A 17,783-nucleotide genomic window follows, 5' to 3' on the forward strand; every position below is an offset into this window, starting at 1 on the left:
GCCTTGGTATCTTCCCAAAGGCACCCCTTGGAGGATGGTTGACCCCCCAACCTGTCCTCCTAGGGAGATAGAGACAAGAGAGGCAGCCGGGCTGCCCATGTGCTCCGTGCAAGCCTGGTTTCCTTCTCAATGTGCTAACAGCCTCAGCCCTTGCTCCTGCTGTGATCGTTTGAAAACTGCTGGATTCAATGCAAAAGTGAATGAATGAGTAAAGAAAAGAATGAGTGAATGAGCAAGTGAATGAACTGATGAATGAATGAAGTGTGTGCTATAGAGTTTGGACCTGGCTTGTCTTTAAGGACGGGTGACTGGGGAGCAACATCCTGGTGGCCAGTGGGACCTGGGTGGGAGTGAGAAGGGGCCAGGGTGCTCCAGGGGAAGGCTGGTCCAGGCCCCTAATGTTGCCTCCAAGTGCCCTTTGACCCAGCACAAGTGTCCCAGCACAGCCAACAACTGTTACAAGGTGTTTTCTGCAGCAGAACAATTTGGAATAATTAGAACTTTACAAAATGTCTTTAAACACGCTAGTAATGGGCATAAGAAAACACTTGTGAAATGTAATCAGTTATTAGCAGCTGATCAATTATCCTCATGGATAGCTGTTGGGGGGGGCAGAGAAGAAGCAATAATAAGCCCCTTGATTAACTAATTTGAATATCTTTGGAGAACAAATTCTGAAATTTCGTTCTATTTTCTCTGGCGCTATTGTAACGGAGGCACATCTGCTGGAGAAAGGCGGGGTGGAAATGGTAATGAGTTTTCCGCAGTGAACTGGGGCCTTGTTTGGGATCCTGGGGTGGGGGTGTGTGGCGGCCGCTGGCCTCTGGCTGGCCAGGCTTGGGTCTGCTGTCTGTTCTGAGAAAGATTTAGTCTCTGTGGGTGGGGGGCACCTTTGTGATGAGTCAGGGTGGGGGGACCTGGCTCCAGGGGCGGGAGACCTTCTAGACCCCACTGTCCCTGGGTGGCGTGGACAGTGAGAGAAATCTACATTCTGGAAGCAGCCCTCAGCCTTGTCTCCTCCAATCCCTGTAGGTGATTTATAAAGGTGAGGTGATGAATCTGGACAGGATTAAGGACCCCCTTATCTCCAGGCATCTCTAATCCCACAGGATGGCATGGACAAGTCAGCTGTGGACAAGTCAGCCAGTGCTGCCTGACTCCTAAGCTCAATCCAGCTCTGCCACCTCCAGCTGTGTGACCTGGGGCAAATGACTTAACCTCTCTGTGCCTTCCGGTGCTCAGTGAAAAAGGGATAATAACAGCACCAACGGGCAGGGTTGTTCCAGCACAGGGGCAGGCACATCTCAAGCGCAATGTAAATGTAAGCGGTTTATTATTCTCTCCATCCCGTGTAATTAACAGGCCAGCCTGGAGTTTGTAAACTGGCAGGCCAGGGTCCAAATCCTCCAGTAAATCTGTTTTGTTTGGCACAGACTTCATTGTTAAAATTTTTTCTGAATTGGTTGCCAACAATTAAAAAATCGGGAGATTTTCAAATTAAAACTCTGGATTTGGACTTTTCTGTAGAATCAGACACTCTATCCCCACAGTCCTGTGGGCACCATCAGCCAGAACCCAGTCTCCAGTCCCCTTTGTGGGCAGGGACCCTCGTCTCCCACTCGCCCTGCCCTCCCCATTCTCGTTCCAGGAATCACCTGCCAGGTCCCTGCAGGTGTCTGCACAGAACAGGTCAGCCTCCTTCCCTGGAGCTGAAAGCTCGTTGGGATGTTCATTCAGATGAGTTAGACTTAGTGGGGCAGGTCTGTCTGGAGAAGACCCCCAGCACCTAGTGGTCTTACCTGAGAGGGGGCAAACTACAGCCCCGGTTGTGTTTGGTTTTTGTTCCCTCCCTTCCAGTGCCCCCCAACCCCAAGTCCTGTTCTCTCTCTGCTTCCCCTCTGCCCTGCCCCCTCTATCCTCTCCTCCTTAACCCCTGCGATGTTCTGAAGATCCACACACAGGGGTGTTGAAATGCCCACCCTGAGCTCAGGTCTGAGCCCCATGGTGCCAGCGGAAGCCAGACCCGCCCCGGCCAGAGCCTGAAGCCACCAATCACCCCATGTCTCACTCAGACAAGACCTTTTTTATATCAAGTTTGAAACTGTTAAAAAAAAAAAAAAAGGCATCTAAAACCACCTTTAAAATTCCTTCCTCCTTCTCCTCCTACCCAACAACTTTTTTCCCCTCCCCTGACTGTTCTATAGCTTAAAAATGGCTTAACCAATTTAGGTTATTTTTAGAAAAATGCCTGGCATGTTGGCTGACAACCTGTATTCTAAATTTCAACCTGATACAGAAAAGACAGAGTTTATAAACCCCTAGAAAAGAGAAATGCACCAAACATTGCTTTAGAGTAGAAATCCTCTGAAACTGACCCATGGGTCCCTGCCATGAGGGCTCCAGGTCACAAGGATAAGGAGCCAGCCAGAGCTCAGAGGTTTCGAGGGCACAGAATGGCATTTGTTCCGAGCTTCTCCCAACATCACCGAGGGATGGATGCAGAGCCCTATGGGCTATAAGAGGCAGGACAGACAGACACGGGTTTGAACTCTGGTTCATCCAGGCGCTGTGCTTTGAGCGAGGGAAGTGCCTTCTCTGAACCTTCAGTTTCGCCATCTGTGATGGGGGGTACTGGCCACCACCACAGGCACTGCTGATGCCCAGGGAAGTCCAGTGAGTTGTCCATCAATGTTGGTTAATGTCGTGAATGTCCAGGCAAAGATGAGAAGGGCTCTGAAAAGAAAGCTAGGATGGGCTTTAGAATTCTAAATGGCAGCTCAGCATGATTTTTCTTGCCTCCTGGTTTCTTTGGGCTTTTTAAAATAGCTCCATAAAGGTATATTTTACATATGATAAAATTCACCTGTTTACAGATGTATTTCATTGACTTTGAATATATTTATGGAGTTGTGCAATTACCACTGTCCAGTTTTAGAACACTCCTGTCACCCCAAAAAGGTTTCTTGTGCCCATTTACAGTTTCTTCCTTTTCCCACTCCAGCCCAGGAAACCACAGGTCTGCTGTCTGTGTCTTTAGATGTGCCCTTTCTGGTCATTTCATACAAATGAGATCATATACTGTGCCGACTTCATTCGTTTCCATGTTTCAACTTGTAACAAGTCTGAGTACATCTCTTCTTTTGACAGCCTAGTAATATTCCATAGCAGGAATGGATCAGATTTTGTTAATCCATTCATCAGTTGATGGGCGTTTGGGTTGGTCCTACTTTTTCGATTACTGTGAATACACAGGTCTTTGTGTGAAAGTACATTTTGATTTCTCTTGGGTAGAGGAGTGGAATTGCTGATTCTGTAAGGTAAATTTTTGTTTAACATTTTAAGAAACAGACCATCTTCCAAAGTAGCTGTACCGTTTTTGCATTCCCACCAGTAGTACAATAAGTCCTCGTGTAAAGCCATCAATAGGTTCTTGGAAAATGCAACTTTCAATAAAATGACATATAGTGTAAGCAGGTTACCCCTACTATGTGGTTTCCTGCAGTGCTGGCCAGGATTGGGGTTTTTCCTCATCAACATTAAAACAAAACAACATTGAAAGAAACTACGCTGTTGGAGGGCTCTCCACACATGGCATTCCAGTTGCTCCACGTCATCATCAGCATTTAGTAGTGTCTTCCCAAGACTTGAGCTTGCATTTGGGTCCCTGATTTCATTCAGGCTTTGGGCTGGGGATTCTGGGAACCAGTGGAGCTAGAGGGGATGAGTGGCAAGTGGGGACTTATGGTACAAAACCACACATATTAGATATTTTAAAGTAGCAACATCCAGTAGAACATCTATGATTGCATAAGTGATGTGTATCTGAACTGTCCATGGGGCTGCCACGAGCCCCTGTGGTTACGAAGCACTTGCATAAGGCTTGAGACACTAAGGAACTCAATTTGTAATTGTACTTCATTTAAATTAATTTAGATGTACAAAATTTAGAGAGCCACAAAGGCAATTGGCTACCCTACTAGACAGCAGATTGCTGGGATAAGTGCGGGGCTCAGGGGTTACAAGGCTGTGTTACAAGGAATAGAGGGGAGCACATAAGTTGTGCTGGGGATTTAGCTCTGGATGTGCTGTGAGGTTAGAAGATTTTTGTGGCGGGCTCTGGAGCCAGCTGGACCGAGGTTCAAAACCCAACTCAGCCACTTAGCAAGTCTGTGAGCTGGGACAGGTGATTTGTTCTCTCTGACCTTCAGTTTGCTCATCTGAAAAATGGAGCAGCAACATAACTCTGAAAAGAGACTCAGAGAAGTATGACTATAAATACCCGAGCGCGGTGTCTGTCGCGCAGTTCCTGCAGGGAAGCATCAGCTTCTGTTATTGGTGTCTTTATCGTGATTGTCCTCCCCGGCCCCCAGGACTGTGAGTGCCAGGTGAGCCGTGCCTCTGCGTCCTTGGCCATGGACGCTGTGGGGCTAGACTCTCACACGTGGCGGTGGCCTTGCCCCTGCAGCCACTGCTGATGTCCAGCACCTGGGACAGAGTGCGGCACTCACATGTGTTTGCTGAATGAGTGAATGAACACATGAGTGACACTGGCTTGTTGCTGGGCAAGATGCAGCCCCCTGGGGAGCACTCTCCTCCAGAGAACGTGGTTTTGAAAACACCAGGTTTGCTGCCAGTGGGGGCTGGTTTTGTGTGAGGGCAGAGATGGCTCCCCCATCCTGGAAGGACCGCTTCCCCTCAGCAGGAGCCAGCTGCCACACCTAAGGTGTGGAGTGGATGAACCTTGGTGGGGTCCCCTGAGCCAGTCTTCCCCCCACTCCCAGCCTCAACAAGATCCACCTACGGGACCCCGCAGACGAGGGTTACACAGTAAAAACGACAGTCCCAGACCGTGAATGGAATTTCACCCAAGCAATTCTCCCACACCTTGAAACACCAGAAAGCACCACCTTTCGGCGGCAGCTCCCCCACCCAGGCTTACTTGCCGGGGGAGCACACTCGTCCCCGCTCGCCCATCCCAGTTCTCGACCCCTTGCCTTTCCTTCCCCTTCTTGTTCTCCTTGCTCTTTCTTTCCCACCTCTGGGTTCCCACCTAAGATACATCCATTCTTAGAAAATGGTTATTTTTGGTTCTTTGGTGTGAAACCTTTGTGGTTATCAAAGTCTTTTCATGGTCATTATATCTTTTGATGCCCGGAGAAACTCAGCGAGGGCACCACTCATTCATGGCACCCCAGGTCCTCCGTGCGGGGCCAGAGGTCAAAGCTTTTAGTCTTAGTGAGGAGGCTGCAAATTACATACGCAGGTCGGCCTCTCTCTGCAATTGCCAGTGAATCTGGAAATGGAGCCAAGGAGGGGGGGTTGAGTTGGGGGGGGTGGGGACAGGAAGGGCCCCACTCAGAAGGTGCCAGAGGTGCTAGGACGGGCAGGGCTTGCAGGCTGAGGGAGCTGGGCTTGCAGGCGATGTCCCAAGGTGAGAGAGGCTGGCGCCAGGGAGGACTAGCTGTTGGTGAGGCTGGAGTACAGAGCTGGGGAGCGCTGACCCCCAGAAAGCCGGAGCCCTGAGCAGTGCTGGGACCTATAGGCCCCAGTGAGGAGCCTGGATTCTAATCCAAGGCTGTGGCAAAGAAAAGGTGGCCGAGTTTCAAGCCAGGGACAGATCCTCTTGAACAGCGTGCACCTGCTGCCATGTGCAAACTGGACAGCACAGGTAGGGCGGGAGCTGGGAGAGAAAGGGAGGGGGGCCCCCAAAATAGTCCAGGCAATGGACTAGGGCAGCTTGGATGAAGGTGGCAGCCAGGGTGGTTATTTCCAGATACTTGGAGATATTTGAGAGGGAGACATGGCTGGGGTTTGTTCGATGGTATTATCGTCACACTGCAGGCAGGGAAACTGAGGCTCAGGAGGGGCAGTGACTTGCCCAGTCAGGTCTGGCAAATTCACATCCCAGTCTGCCTGGCTGCTGGGTCCCCGGGGCTTCTACAAGGCCCCCCAGTGTTCTTCTAGGAAGAACACCCATGTCTCCTGCAGAAATGGCCACAAAGCATTGGCCCATTTCACAGCTCAGGAAATGAAGGCCCAGGCACCAGCAGCGCCCAGCTGGAGAGTGTGGAAGCAGGATTCGACCCCTGTGCCCTTGCCTGAGCCTCAGCTAAGCCCAAAACTGGGAAAGCCAGTGGGCCTCTGGGATTGGAGAAAGCACGGCGCAGGGGCAAGTGCGGGGCCGCCGTCCCTTCTAGAGTGGGCTGGTCTGTCATTCTGAGTCTTCTCTTAGTGAACAGAGCGCAAACCCACTCTGCCAACGTGCTGCGTGTGCCTTTGTGTGATCTGTGATCTCTGTAGAAACGTGTGCCTCTGTCCCTGCATCTGTCTTGATGTCTGTGTGTCTGTGTGTGTGCGTGTTTGTCCTTGTGCAGCCCTGACCCACCTGAGAGACCCTGCAGGTTTGGTTCGAGGACACCACCATAAAGCAAATATGGAAACAAAGCGAGTCACACACATTTTGGGGTTCCCAGGGAGTGCAGAAGTTGTGTTTACACTGCGTGTTGTCTGTCTGGTGGGCAATGACTCACATCTAAGGAAACATCTTAGTCACTCTGACACAGAGACACGCGGTGAAGGGGGATTGTTGGCCAAACAGGGCCACAAAGGGATCCCCCAGGGGGTGTGTAAAAATGGCAGTATCTACAACACACCCTAAAGAGAAATGCGATGAAGTGGGCTCTGCCCGTGTGCCTGAGGTTCTGTCTGTGTGTCTGTCTGTGTGTCCACCCAAACATGGAAAAAAGCCTGGAAAGAAAACCCCTCCCCAGCGAGCTGTCTGCACTCTGGACACACCTCTGTCTTCATCCCCTTATTTTACCTTCTCTGTCACCCCCTTGTTTTCACCCATGAACGCGCCTGACTTTGTAATCAGGTTAGGGGGCATCTTGTTGTGCCCCAAATATCAGGATAAAGTCTCAGGAGAGGGCATTTGGGAAGAAAAGTCTAGCTATGCTTTTGTGGAAAATGGCCTTTTGTGGCTTGCGCGGAGGGGACACCCGTCTCGCCGTGAGGCTCCTGGTCTCGTCTCTGAGCGTCCCCGGTCGGTCAGCGCCTGCCCCCCTTCCCCTGCCCATCACTGTATTTACTGCACCAGACAGGCCCCAGGCGTCCCGCGTGCAATTTCCAGTAATTAAAGTCAGATCCGTGGGAATTTCACATTAATGTTGATGATGCACATTTTAATAAAATATAGGTAGATAAAAACGGGATGCTGGTTCTGGGGGCAAAAAAAAACAAACACGTTTTTCTTTTTCCTCACCCTCCCCACTGCCCTCCCTTTTGTTTTTTCTTTTCTGGAAGGAGAAGACTTGTGTTAGCAGGACCCAACACAACTTGGTGGAAAAGGGACTGCACCCAGTCAGCAAGCACCAAGTAAACTGTTTGTCGAGCTTTTGGTGGGAGGCTGCAACAGGGGGACTCTGTTGTGGGATCACCTGAGTAGTAGGAGGCATATAGGTACCCTGAGCGACCCTGCCAGGACAGCCCCCATTCAATCTGGGCATCCTTCCTGGAGGTGGCATCACTCAGGTAAATGTCTTCCAGCCCTAAAAAGAACAGCCACAGTTTATGGGATGGAGCCAAATTAGGACTGGCCTTGAGGGCTGTCTCTGAGGGTCAGGAGCACCAACTGAATTAGAGAGGTGGACATTGAGCTCCAGCTCTGCTCCTTCTTCCTCTTGATCACCCCTGCAAAATATTTTTCTTTAAAAATATCTGTCTACATGATTACAAACTAGACTTCGCAGGGCATTTATGAACACTAATTCTTCCCGTTTGTTTAGGAAGAATTTGCACACACACATTTCTTCAGGTCCTCTCAGTCACCCCTGGTGATATCTTGGCCCTTATTTGGGCCAAGTGACACAATGGGCCTGCAGGGGCTCTGGTGCTTGCCAAAGTCAACTGCAAAATAGCAAGGCCTCCCATCTTGACTAGCAGTAAGTGGCCTCCTGATCCCCCATTTGCAGGCTTTCTCGCTCTCTCTCTGTCTTGCCTTCAACCTTATTTGACTGATTTCTACGTGACATCAGTTCCTTTCCAGCAGGTCCCTAAAATCTGCCTCCTCTCTCTGGCCTATTGCCTCCACTCACCCCTGTCCATCTGGCTGGCAGCAGGAGGTGGTCTTTCTGTTCCTCGACCTCTGGATTCAGCTCCCTGCAGCAAGTGCCACCCTCCACCCCTTCTGGCTCCTGGCTGCTTCTCACCTCAGTGTTACGGCTTTCTAGCCCCAGTCCCCACCAGTACCTAGTGTGCACCTTCGTGATCAGCTCTCCTCAGCAGCCTGGGTTTTCCACTCTCTCTGCCTTTGCACACGGCCCTTCTTCCCATGCCTTCCCGATGCCAGCACCCACATTCTGTTCACTGCAGATCTCCCTCAGGACCACCCGTGCATTTTTGCAAAGCTGTGGTTTCCCTGCAGAGCTGCTTGAAGCTCCTAGAGGACTGCCTAGTGCAGGGCAGGCGCTCAGCCATGATTCCTTCCCACCTGGATGGTGTGCCCATCGCTGCCTTAGCTTAGGACACCAGTGAATTTATCCAGAGCTTCCCACAGACCTTCTTCTCACCTCCTCCCCGACTCCCCCGCCTCCTTCACCTCAAAAAAGAGGCTGCTCAGAGAAATGAATTGGAGAGAAGATCATGAAATTGGCAGAAACTTCACAGATGGTTTTGGAGGAGAGTCAGCCAGAGCTCCAGACCTGGCCCTGCCCTGCCTGACTGGGGGGTGGGTCATTCTCGGACAACTGCTTTCCCACCTGCAAAGGGGGGCAGGAGACAAGAGGTGCCAAGGCATGAAAAGTGACTTCACACAGTAGGCACCTAGTTATGTGACATACTGAGGAATCACCACTGTGGCCCCTGCAATGGCCTGGCACATAGTGATATGGGAGTGAATAAGGGAATGAGTGAGTGAATGAATTCTTGCTGTGATCCCCCCTTTTTTAACACGGGGAGTGGGGGCATACACAGGGAGCAGCTACCCCATCAGCTATCCCAGCTGGACAAGACATTTCAACCCTAGAGGGGGCACAGGGCCCTGGCCCCTCACCTGACACCCACCAGGGTGGGGGCGACTTTATTTTCCTAGTGCTATGAGCTTTTACATTCTGAGAACTCCGGAATATAAAGCAGCAATCAAGGGCAGGAGGAAGTGATCGGATGTGGCTCCCTGTTTGTGGCGAGATAATTAGGTGTTTGATTGGCATCCTCTTTCAAGGACAGCCACCCCCAGGTCCCGCCTGCGGCAGGAGCTGCCTTGTTTTCCTGTCTGATACTTACAGGTGGGGGTGGCGCCCTGGATATGGGATGAGGCATTGAGGAGGGGTAGGGGTTAGGGGCCCAGGGTAGGCCAGCCCATCTTTCATTGTTCATTTATTCATACCCATCATTCAGCACATACTGAGCTCCTACTGTGTACCCAGCATCTGATACAGCAGTGATCCAAGTAACATCTGTGTCCCTCTGTCTCTGACATTGGAGGAGTGCTGGCAGTGGGAAGCGGCACTAAACTAACAGAGAAGTAACTACATAAATGTGTCGACAACAAATGCCTTAAGCAGAGGACTGATGAGGTGGGGAGGAGGCGCTTGCTGTTTTAAAACGATGGTGGGGCTTCTCTGTGAGAAGGTAATGTAAGAGCCCAGACCCAGAGGAGTGAGGGCAACACCCATGTGAAATTCTGTACAAACAGATTTCAGGCAGAGGGAACAGCCAGTGCAAAGGCCCTGTGGCAGGAATGCGCTCATGTGTTCAAGCACCCGCCAGTCTCAGTGTGGCTGGCGGAGAGTGAGCAGGGGAGGGCGGAAGAAAGTAAGGCAGAGAAGAATCATGTGGGGCCTTGACCTGGTGATGGGCACTATGACCTTGACTTCGAATCAGGTGGGAGCCAAGGACAGGGTTAGAGCAGGACAGGATGTGAGTTAGGTTTAGCAGGTTTCTGTGGCTGCCAGGAGAGGAGTGGACTGTGGGAGGGTGAGTAGCAGCCGGGAGCCCGGTGAGGAGGTTCCTATGGTCGCCCGGATGGCGATGACAGTGGCCTGGCCCAGGTGGCAGTTGTAAAGAGGATGAGCAACGGTTGGATGGGCGGAGAGGATTTTCTGATGAGAACAACGTCCCCCCTGCAGCCCTAAGCCCGACACAGGGCAGGGCAGCTTGCCATCCCCTCAGGCCCTCCAGGCTGGCACTGACCCCAGTCCGGGCCCAGAGCCCTGGCCCTTTGGGCACCTCCTGCCACCGTGGGCCTCCTCTCATCCTGCCGGCACTGCCTAGAGGGAGGGGACACCACTGGAAAAAGAGACCAGGGATCTGCCCACACTCCCTTAGCTGGGGGGCAAGAATGTGGGGACTTGAACCTGCTCTGCCCCCCAAAGTCAGCTCTTGGCCAGCCTCCAAATAAAAGCAAATTGTGCCTAAATTTCCTGGAAGCCAGGGCTGAGGAGGCTGTACGGAAGGGCCAGATGGGCCTCGATTTTAATTATCTGTGCACCCTCCATCCCCAAGTGCTCACGTGCAGGCAACGCTGTCGACACTTTAGTAACATTTGAGAGAAGCGTGAGTGGACGGACAGACAGAAAGAGAGGCCCAGCCTTGCTCCTGGTCTTCAGGCCACACCGGTCCTCATCGAGGATGGACAGGTCAGGGAAAGGGTGTCCTGTCGATATCTGGAAGAAAGACCCCAGAAAGGCAGAGGAGGGTCACATTCAGATGATGCCATGCTGGTGTTAATCTTGGCAAATAAGTGTCTCTCTGCAGGTACCATAGGGGAATTGCCACCTGCATCCTGGGACCTTTCATTTGTTCCCTCAACAGATGTTTCGGGAGAGTCCACTGTACACCAGATACTGTGGGGAGAGTTGGAGTGAATGTTTGTGCCAGTGAACACAGGCCCATGCCCATGCATTCCATGTGTATGTGCGAGTGTGTGCGTGTGTGTGTGTGTGTGTGTGTGTGTGTGTGTGTGTTTAAGCCCTCTGGACAGTTAGGGTAGGGTCGCTATCCCTGTAGTAGAAGTTTGCTGCGATGTTGGCAGCCTCACCCACACACCCAGGCCTCAAGGTTTGGCCACGCTCCCCTCCATGGGCTCTTCGAGGCCGCTGTGAACTGCTCATCACCCGGGCTGGCTGACAGAATGCACCAGAGCCAGCCTGACGGGGAACCGTTCCTCGTCGGCGCCACCCCTTGCCCCGGCCTCAGATAATTGGCCCGATACATCTTGGCATCAGAAATTTACATGCGGCGCAGGGGATGATGGATGGCTCAGTAACCCGGCTGTCTCTCAGCACGGCTCAGTTATCCATCCCGGCGGGCAGCCGAGTCATCCGTCTTGTCTTGTCCTTGACCGTGGCAGACCAGCATGTACCCCTCCTCCCATCCAGGCCATTCCTCCGGGTCCATCCTGAGCTGGGCTCTGAGGAAACCTCTGAAGATGACACACCGGCCATGCCCACAGCAGGTGGAGATTCCCCTGAAACCCTCCTCCTCAGGGTTCACCTGGGACCCCAAGGGGAGTGCCCTGAATTGCCCCATGTGCCTGAGGTGCAGACTGGCACAGATGGGCCACAAGGACTTCTTGTGCTTGTGTTTACCCACAGTGACCTCCTCCATGTTTATTGACTGCATACTACGCACCTGGCATTGAGCTAGACTCTTGGCTGCGACGGTGACCGAGACTGGCCCCGAGCCCACCCTGCAGGGACCGCCGTCCCATCAGACAGTGCCCGCACTGAAGACCCTAGACATTGCGCCAGGCAGTCGGGTTCTGTGGGATTCTCTTGATAACCTCGTGGGCATGCATTTTTATCCCCATTTTACAGACACAGAAACTGAGGTTGAATCATTGGCCCGAGGTCATTCTGCTAGTGAGGTGTCAAAACCAGAATTACATGCACGTCTGTGGTCTCCAAACCATGTCTTCTTTCCCCAGACAAACCAGGCTCTTGCAAAACTTCTGACACACAGCATGTGCCCATTCATTCATCCAACCCACAAGCATTTAGAGTCCCTGCTATGTATCAGGGCTGTTTTCAGCACCGAAGGGGTGATAAGGAGGGAGGACCAAAGTGTCTTGCTCTCATGGAGTTCCATTCTAGTACATAAAATAAGCTGGTGTGTTTGATAGTGATCTATATTAAGGAAAAGAAACTAAATTCAGGACCAGGAAGACCAGTTAGGGAATAAGGCAGTAATCTCCTCTACCTGAGACCTTGGCTTCTTCATCTGACGAGCCGGTCCTTCTGAACCCCTGTTAAATGACCCCACTGTGGAATGCTTTCCCAGCCAGTGTCACCTTGCACCTTCCCATTGTACTTCACTCATACTTCTTCTCACCTGTACTTTGGCAACAGAGTTAGAATTTACCGGTCTGTCTCCTCCACTGCACTGTGAACTTGTCAAGGACAGGGGCTGTGTTGGGTGGTATTCCAGTACCTAGTACTGTGTGTGGTACAGAATTGGGGCTCAGTGATTAGTTGAATGGATGGATGAATGTGTGTATGCATGGGTGGTTAAGAGAACGGATGGATGAGAGTATGGGTGGATGAGCAGATGGTTGAATGGATAGATGATAGATGGATTGATGACTTGTTGTGCGATTTGATAGATGGATATTGGATAAACAGATGAATGAATGATCAGGTGGAAGATGGATGACCTGTTGGGTGGAGGGAGGGATGGATGGGGATGGATGGTGGGTGAGTAGATGGGTGGGGGGATTAGGGTCCAAATACTCTAGTTATATATTCCTGCATTGAAGTGAAATCAGAGCACTGGAGGAATAGTTGTTCCTTCTCAGTTCTCTTCTGAACCCTCTCGTCCTAACATAAAGAACATTCCTATTTGGTACGTGTTCCATTTAACACCTCTCCAGCACTTTCCAACCAATTTCTTTTTATAACAAAGATGGACAACAATCTTTGTTTTCATTGTACTATTATTGGGGCCATCTAAAATGGTTACCATTTGCTTATGGCATAGGATTCTCTGGTGATTCACAAAAATTCTTTTCCAAAAATATTTAATTAGGTTAAAAAGGGGACATAATCTATAAAGTTCAAGAAAAGCAAAATTTATCTATGATGCTGGGATCAGAATAACAGTTACCTGTCAGGAGTAGTCACTTGGAGGGGACATAGGAAGTTTCTGAGGTGCTAGGAACATGATGGTTCCATATCTAGATCAGGGCCAGGGTGTAAAAATTCATTGAACTTAAAGCTGTGCACAAGTCAATCAAAAAGAAAGTCAGTTTCAAGATAAATACTAATTAAATAGTAGTTCAGGTGGAATATGCAAAATGCTTGCAGCGGAACCTTTGTGGTCAAAGTTTGGACAGTGATGGACTGGACGTTCTTGAAACGTCTTCTGGCTTGTATGTTCCAAAACTGCATGCCTTGGAGGTCCGAGTCCCGTGATTGCCCAGCAGGCTGCGTGACAGACCCTCCTGAGCTAGGGGCAGCCTCCGGGCAGTGGCCACTTGGGTGGACGAGTAGCAGGACTGTAGATCCCATCAGAGAGCCCTTCCTGCCCCCCATCTCCTCCTGCCACCCCTCATCCCGGGTGCGGCTCCATCCCAGCTTCCTTTCTCTCAGCACATTGGCCCGAGCCTCAGCTGCATCTATCATCTGCTTCAAGCTCATTAAAATTATTTCTTTTTAGTTGCAAATGGGCTGTTTATGATGATCATTATTTGAATGGTCTGTGCCGGGCTCCGGGCTGTCTGTCTGCTGCTGATGGCCGGTTAATCAGATGAGTCTTCTCCCCGCCTGGGCCTGGCCCAAAGTCTGGGGCTGTGTTAATCACAGCTCCCCTAGGGCTGGGGGCTGGAGGCTGGGGTGGGAGAGCATCCCGAGTTCTGCTTGATCATCAAAGGAGAGGCCCTGCTGGCTCACACAGTGCACGTATGTGAGGGGCTTTGGACATTCATTTCTAGAAGGTGACTTCAAACCAGCGGTGGTTTGTGTTTATAGTTTTTCCCCAGCAAAATAAATAGGGCCATGAGCTTTTTAAAAATGTGTTTATTTGAAAAGATGCTCATCTCTTCCGTCGTGGCCCTCTTGCTTTGTTGATGTTCAAATATTCCTTCTCTTTCTGTGTTTGGAAACGGTTTCTAATGTCTTTACTTCATACGGCAGACTTAGCCATACTCTGTCAGTCCTCCCTTTTTTTGGTGAGATTTTTACTGACCTGTAAAATTCAGAACTTAGAACCACTAATGTAGGGAGGTATTTTCTGGGTTCTCAGTTTATCTAAATATAAGACTGATATCAGCCAACCTATTTGAACACACTGTGCACATTTTTAAAACAAGCTCCCTGAACATCCCCTGGCTAGAGGGGAAATGGAATAGCAGCCCTGGGTAGGCAGGGCATTAGAATGTTGCCTTTTAATCTACCAAGGAGATCCCCACACCCGAATTATTAGGCTTGACTATAACTTATTTCTGAACCCACTTGAATCGCCTGACGGAAACATGAGTGTGTTTGCTACATGAGATGATATACATGAGGCACTTACTGGCATGGTGCTGGGTACATGGAAACACCCAACAAATGGTAGATCCGATGTAACCTACTGTTGTTTATGATGATGCCAGTGTTGTCTATCGGCTCACCATAGAAATGTAGCAGAAATTTAGGGTTGAAGGATAAGCATAGATTTAGGCAAAGTTGGTCACATTATCTGCCCCTCTAGGGCTAACCTGGAAAGACCATGAGCTGTTCCTGCAGTAGGGCTAGGGCTGGGGGTCTGCCGGTGCTCTTTAGGACACAGCAGACAGATCTGCACCCACCAGCGGCCTGAGAGGTCCCGGTAGAGGGACCCAAGGCAGGCCCAGGGGATAATTGTCCAGAACAGCACATCAAGCAGTGGGACTTACCCTGCTCTGAGAGCCTGCGGTTTGATGTTTTAAATGAGGAGACCCCACCAAGAATGTGGGTTGTGGGGTACAGGGAGGGAGGGGCAGCATCCCAGAGATAAGAACAGAGCGTCAGATATACAATAACCCAAAACCGGGTGATGTCAACCCCAGTCCGCTCTGCAGCAGTGTGAAAATCCTGCCTTTGCCTTCCAGATAGATGAGAAAAACTGTGAGCACGTGGCCACAACTCAAATTGACCATGACACTCCAATTCTTTCCTTCCTGCCAAGTGAGGTTCTGTCCACCTGGCTGTGCCACCTGGTTGGTTTTTGTCTACCTTTGATCAATCCTATTACTGCAAACACAGATCTCTCCCTGGTCACTCAATATTTTGGTCGTGATCGATTGTGGTTTCTTTTTTGAAAACTACAGTATTTTTTAAATGATGATAAACCAGAAGTCTACTGTTTATCTTCTGTCACCTTGGCAGACTCTCAGAAGCTGTTTCTATTTCTCTCTCATCTCCTCTCTCATAATTCCTTGTCTCCCACCTGGTTCAAAATTCCTTGGGGCATTTGTACTGGACACCCCGCTGCCTTCAATGCACTGGACGCAGACGCAATAGAGTGCCGAGGACTTGATTTCAGCACCTTGGAGAGAGCACGAGCCCCGTTCCCGTGCCCCTCTATTTTAATCCCTACTTTCATGCTTTCACCTTCCCTTTTCTAGCCTCATGATTCTCCAGAGAGGTTAGACATTTCTCCAGAAATGTAGAAATTCCCTCTCTGGCTTCTCCCAAACGTTCCATAGGCAGAGGCACTTATGCCCGGATTGGGGTTCCCAGCCTCAGATGGATACGAGGTTTATGATGCTATGGTGAACTGCTATTGAGCAGATTTACCGACTCTCAGACATGATATAAGACAATTACCGTGCATTTCGTCTCTTAGAGGGAAAAGGATTTGCAGCGGGTTAATAGTACTTTTATTTCATTATCTAATGGTAAAAGTGTTTCATTGTGTGTGCAAGATGAATGCGTATTAGCGATGACAAATGGGGTCTTTCAACACAGTGCCGGGCCTCATCATACATATGTTAGATTAAAGAGTTCACCCTAGAAATACACTCTCGCATCTGCGTGTGTGTTTTTAATAAATCTGATTGCAGAAATTTATTGCATCACCGGATTTAGGAAATTATGGGGCTTGATTGCTGCAAATATAATCGGGTGATATATACAGAAATGCTCCTCGAGTTATGGTCCAGAAAAAAAACCCATCTCGGGATGGTGCAAGAAAGCAGCCGACCACATAAACAGAGCATTTCTTGAATTATGCAAATGAAATCCATGACAACTCGTGGTGAATTGCACTCCCCTTGTGAAACTGCCACCGTTAACGTGAAGAGAGTTGGGAGGGGGGTGATCAAATATACATGTGCGGCCGGCAGACATCGTCTGTGACGTGTGAGCCGAACCCCCCCCCAATCCCTCACTCTCTTCTCCTTCCATCATACATCCTGTAAAAACCTGGCCTGCCGGCTTCATCGCACATAAGTAGGCAGAGCCCCTTCCAGCCCATTTCTCCTGAATCCAGGAGCCTCCAGTGAAATATTTCTTACACTCGAAGTGAACCTTAAATGATTTACTGCAGGATACACAAAAGGTCAGCTAGCTTCTTATTGGCACCTTCATTTTTCCAAAATCTACTGAAATTAAAAAGCCATCTATATCTTAAAAGGCGTATTTATGAACCCTTAAGTGTAAGTAAGTCATAGCTGGAACCGTTCCCGTCTCTGATATATGAAAGCTGTCGACAGCACTTTCTTACACTATAATATGCCCATACAATATGCCGCACTTGACTATTTTGACACGGTTTGGAGATGTTTTCTACAGTTACTGACAAGCTTATGCCATCACTCCCTTGGAAATTTAAGAGGTGGGGCAGGGGGGTGGGGGAGAGATGAAAAAAACAGCTCCACCCAACTTTATGGGAGATTATTGATCTGGCCCGACTTCCGACGCGCAAAAAAGCTGTCCCGGATTTTTTTCGGCTGTATCCCCAGTTTCGTAAATTATTCATTTGTGCCAGGAGTCAATATCCTGTCTTTTCTCAGCTTTGTAAGTTAAGAAAACTTGTTCGGAATGCTGTTTTGTACGATGATTAAAAAGGAAAAGGAGGAAAAAAAATCTTTTTCTTTTCTCTCTCTCTTTTTTTTTATTGTTCCAGAAGGAGCTTAATTCCGTCGCTTCTGAGCTGTCTGCACGGCAGGAGGAGAGTGAACATTCTCATAAACATTTAATTGAACTCCGCCGGGAATTTAAGAAAAATGTACCTGAGGTACAGTATATTTGCTGTTATAGAATTAACTCAGTAGGAATGCAGATTTTTCTCTGTTCAAACTATATTTTGAAAACTGTAGACATAAGTGACTAACAAGAAAAGAAGCTAATTAACCACAAAGAAAAATTACAGCCCCCAACCTTTTGGTGTTCTTGGTATAGCGGTTCTCAGCAGTGCTGTCTAAAAGTAAGTGCAGGACGCGTCTCCATTAAAGTCATTGTTTTTGAGGCCTCTATAAAGCATCCATCCCCCACCACCACCCCAGTCATATCTGAGTCCAATGCTGGGCCTTGACAGCGAAGGCAGTTTGTCCAGAGTTCTTGATTTGATTTTGCTTTTCTGTTGGCATCTGGGAGCTGATGGCTGCAGACCCCTGCCACCCTCTCTGGTCCTCGCCTCCGTCTCTCTCTGGCTCTGATCTGCCTCTCCCACCCCCCAGTACAAGCTTCATCCTTCTCCTGCAACTCCAGCCACCAGCCTGCCATGAGGGTGCTTGAGATAATAACCAGCCCCCCTGGAGGAGAGACTAGAAGGGACACGTTTCTGTTCTTTACCAGGGTGAATGTGTGAATTCCTTTCCCTCCTCT

The 17,783-nt window shown here is 49.8% G+C and overlaps 1 protein-coding gene across 1 annotated transcript in view; it reads left to right on the top strand.

Annotated features, from left to right (window-relative positions):
- CUX2 (cut like homeobox 2) overlaps positions 1 to 17,783 on the top strand; it is a 216,812-nt gene that overhangs the window by 116,371 nt on the left and 82,658 nt on the right. Inside the window, exon 2 of the mRNA XM_084254186.1 lies at positions 17,083 to 17,193. Coding sequence (XP_084110312.1) covers positions 17,083 to 17,193 — 111 coding nt within the window. The remainder of the gene's footprint in view (positions 1 to 17,082; positions 17,194 to 17,783) is intronic.

This window comes from Talpa europaea (assembly GCF_964194135.1).
Source record: "Talpa europaea genome assembly, chromosome: 14".
Taxonomy (NCBI): domain Eukaryota; kingdom Metazoa; phylum Chordata; class Mammalia; order Eulipotyphla; family Talpidae; genus Talpa; species Talpa europaea.